The following is a 3,037-nucleotide window of genomic DNA, read 5'->3' on the forward strand; positions in this document are numbered from 1 at the left end:
ACAGCTGTCTCAAAAAATAAAAATAAAAAAATCCCCAAGGAGAGGGCTGTATCTGGGCCCAAGGCCTGCTGCTTGTTCATGTTTGAAACCACAGGTGTGAACACTTCCCTCAATGTTAAGAGTGGAAAATGGGGCGGCACCTGTGGCTCAGTGAGTAGGGCACTGGCCCCATATACCGAGGGTGGCGGGTTCAGGCTCAGCCAAACTGCCACAAAAAAATAGCTGTGCATTGTGGTGGGTGCCTGTAGTCCCAACTATTCAGGAGGCTGAGGCAAGAGAATCGCCTAAGTCCAGGAGTTGGAGGTTGCTGTGAGCTGTGTGTCACGGCACTCTACCAAAGGCAATAAAGTGAGGCTCTGTCTCTAAAAAAAAAAAAAAGAGTGGAAAATGGCTCGACCATGGAGGTGGGGAGGGGGCAGGGAGAATATCAGGAGGAATGGGAGGTAGGGAAGGGGCTCAAAGTGTAGACAGAGCACCTGACAGAGCACCTCAGACAGGGTGCTCTGTTCCCTCTGCACCCACCTCTGTTCCCCTGGGTCCAGGAAAGGGGTATCTGTGGGGAGGGGGTTGCAGGAACAGAGAAGGGCTGTGATAGTGCAGAATACTGAGTGCCAAAAGGGCACTTGGCAGAGCTACCTGCCTGCCCCTCCCTGTTTTGGGGCCTGGAGTCTAAGAGTCATGGTTCCCTGAAAGTAGTACTACTACTGCTGCTGCAGCTGCTGCTACGGCTACTAAGTGCATGAACTTAGGATTGGGAGGCAGTGAGGGGATGGAGAAAACGTTTAGAAGCCTGTGAAAGGGGGGAGCTGGCTGGGTTCGAACCAGCCTGGGCCTACTAAACAAAAAAACAAAATAGCCAGGCATTGTGGTGGGCACCTGTAGTCCTATCTACTAGGGAAGTTGAGGCAAGAGAATCGCTTGAGCTCAAAAGTTTGAGTTGCTGTGAGCTATTACGCCATAGCACTCTACCAAGGGTGACAAAGTGAGACTCTGTCTCAATTAAAAAAAAAAAAGCCTATGAAAGAGGCTTTCTCTTTTCTGCCATCTCCAAATCTCTTACCAAAAAAATGCCTCCTTAAAACATGACAGTACAATTTTATGAGAAATAGAACGATTCTAAGTAATGGGCGGGCATCAATAGCGCCCCCATTTTACAGATGAAGACGCTGAGTGTTGGGAGAATTAAGACCCAGTCACTCCCCCAAGATCACCATTCAGCAGAGGCGAATCCTGACCCCGCCGGGTTCCGGGAGTTCCGAGTTAGGCGCTGATACAGCTTCCCCATCCGCGGCGTGGCCTGGCCTTACCTGCACCGCTGAGTGCTCTGCTCGGAGTTCCTGGGAGTGCAGGCGCCACCGCGCTGTGTGGTACAGTCCCAGGGCACCCCCCAGGGCCAGCGCCGCAGCCCCCAGCAGCCGCGGGCTCCCATTACGGGCAGCGACGGCGGGGCCTGGGCCGCCCGCCGATCCTGCAAAGCCAGCCTGGCTCTGCGTGGGGAACAGTGGCCGTGGGAGGCCGCCTAGCCTCCAGGCAAGGGTGCACCGGCCCTGCCACAGGGCCCGCACCGCCCGCGCCGCCAGGGCCATTTTCGCTCTGCCGGCGCCGCGGGCGGGCGCGCAAAACGAAGACAGCCGAGTCTCAGAGCCCTTAAAGGGCCGGGTCCTCGCCACAAGGCTGTTACCCGGGGTAACGGAGATGCCGCCAGGAACAGGCAGCCTCTTCGAGACAAGGCCGTGCGTCTGGCACCCAGGTTCCAAACACCCGTCAGAGCTGCAGAAGCACACCCGGGACGCTTGGGAGTCTCTCACGCCTCCACCTCTGAAGGTGTCTGTGTATCGAGAATCAGAGGTGACCCAGCCGAGCGCCGCAGTGTCCGCCTGCTGGTCCCTTACTTGGCGGCGTGGCCCCTGAGCGGTTGGCTGTCTGTAATACATGCTTAGCCTTTCCTGCTTCAGGCACCCATTCAGAAGAAATTAAACCTTTCCGAGTATCAGGGGAAGGGTCGGACTTCCAGCCCCTGAAGGCCGTAGAAACGGTAGGGTGGTGGTCGCGACTCCCGTCTCTTTCTGCCCTCCCGTTCTACTGCACGTTCCTCCTGTAACACGAACCATAAAATTTTCCGGAACCCAGAGGGGTCCTTGGAAACCAGGTGTCTCGGATTTCGCTCACGGGGAGCTGTCCACCCGACGGTCCCCAGGGACAGTCAGAATAGAGTAAGGTGACAGGCTGCCTTACTCCTCTGCGGGGCACTCTCGCCCTACCAAGCCCCACCACCTGTCCTCCGCCGGCAGCCCTGGGGCAGCCCCAGACGCCGCCGAGAAAGGGGCGGGACTCAATGAGTGGGCGGAGACCTGGGGAGGGTAGTGGGATGCGGGGCTCAAGCTTGGGCTCTGGTTCCCGTGCTTCGCAGAGCTCGGCTGCAGCTTCCTCCTTTTTGGCCCAGATTTCACTCTACTGCCTTCACTTTCCGTGCTGCCCTTGCGGCCCCCAAGCCCTCTATATGGGCCCCCAACTGGAACCTGGGCATGCCGTTGGAGGCGGAAATGGAAGGCGAGAACGATGGCTTCCGGGAAGCAGGTGACCCAAGGGTGCTGCTGAAGTGACCTTTGCTTTCCCAGGGTTGACCTCATAGGAAGGGGAATGGGGGAGGCCTGGGGGCTTGGAAGAGACCGAAGACTCCTCCCAGAGCAGCCCCTCCGGAATCCCGACGTACAGGTGCTCTCTCGGATGCAGTGCACCTGCTAGCTGCACACCTGTGAGTCGAGAGCGTTGTGAGGAGCCGGCCCTGTTTTACAGCTATGACCAGCTTACACAGTGCCCAGTTGGGCTCGGCGCCTATGGCTCAAGTGGCTAAGGCGCCAGCCAAATACACCTAAGGTGGCAGGTTCGAATACAGCCCGGGCCCGCCAAACAACCGGCTGCAACCAAAAAAATAGCCGGGCGTTGTGGCGGGCACCTGTGGTCCCAGCTACTTGGGAGGCTGAGGCAGGAGAGTCGCTTGAGCCCAGGAGTTGGAGGTTGCTGTGAGCTGTGATGC

The 3,037-nt window shown here is 57.9% G+C and overlaps 1 protein-coding gene across 2 annotated transcripts in view; it reads right to left on the reverse strand.

Moving 5' to 3' along the window:
- PTGES2 (prostaglandin E synthase 2) overlaps window positions 1-1,998 on the reverse strand; it is a 6,969-nt gene extending 4,971 nt beyond the window's left edge. Inside the window, exon 1 of one of the 2 annotated variants that reach the window (XM_003785341.3) lies at window positions 1,308-1,998. In XM_003785341.3, the coding sequence (XP_003785389.2) occupies window positions 1,308-1,934 (627 nt within the window). In that variant the 5' untranslated portion in view covers window positions 1,935-1,998. The remainder of the gene's footprint in view (window positions 1-1,307) is intronic. The other variant, XM_023510509.1, reaches the window with a different exon arrangement.
- Window positions 1,999-3,037: the final 1,039 nt, after the last annotated feature.

This window comes from Otolemur garnettii, unplaced genomic scaffold (genome assembly GCF_000181295.1).
Source record: "Otolemur garnettii isolate 467f Iridium unplaced genomic scaffold, OtoGar3 scaffold00014, whole genome shotgun sequence".
NCBI lineage: Eukaryota > Metazoa > Chordata > Mammalia > Primates > Galagidae > Otolemur > Otolemur garnettii.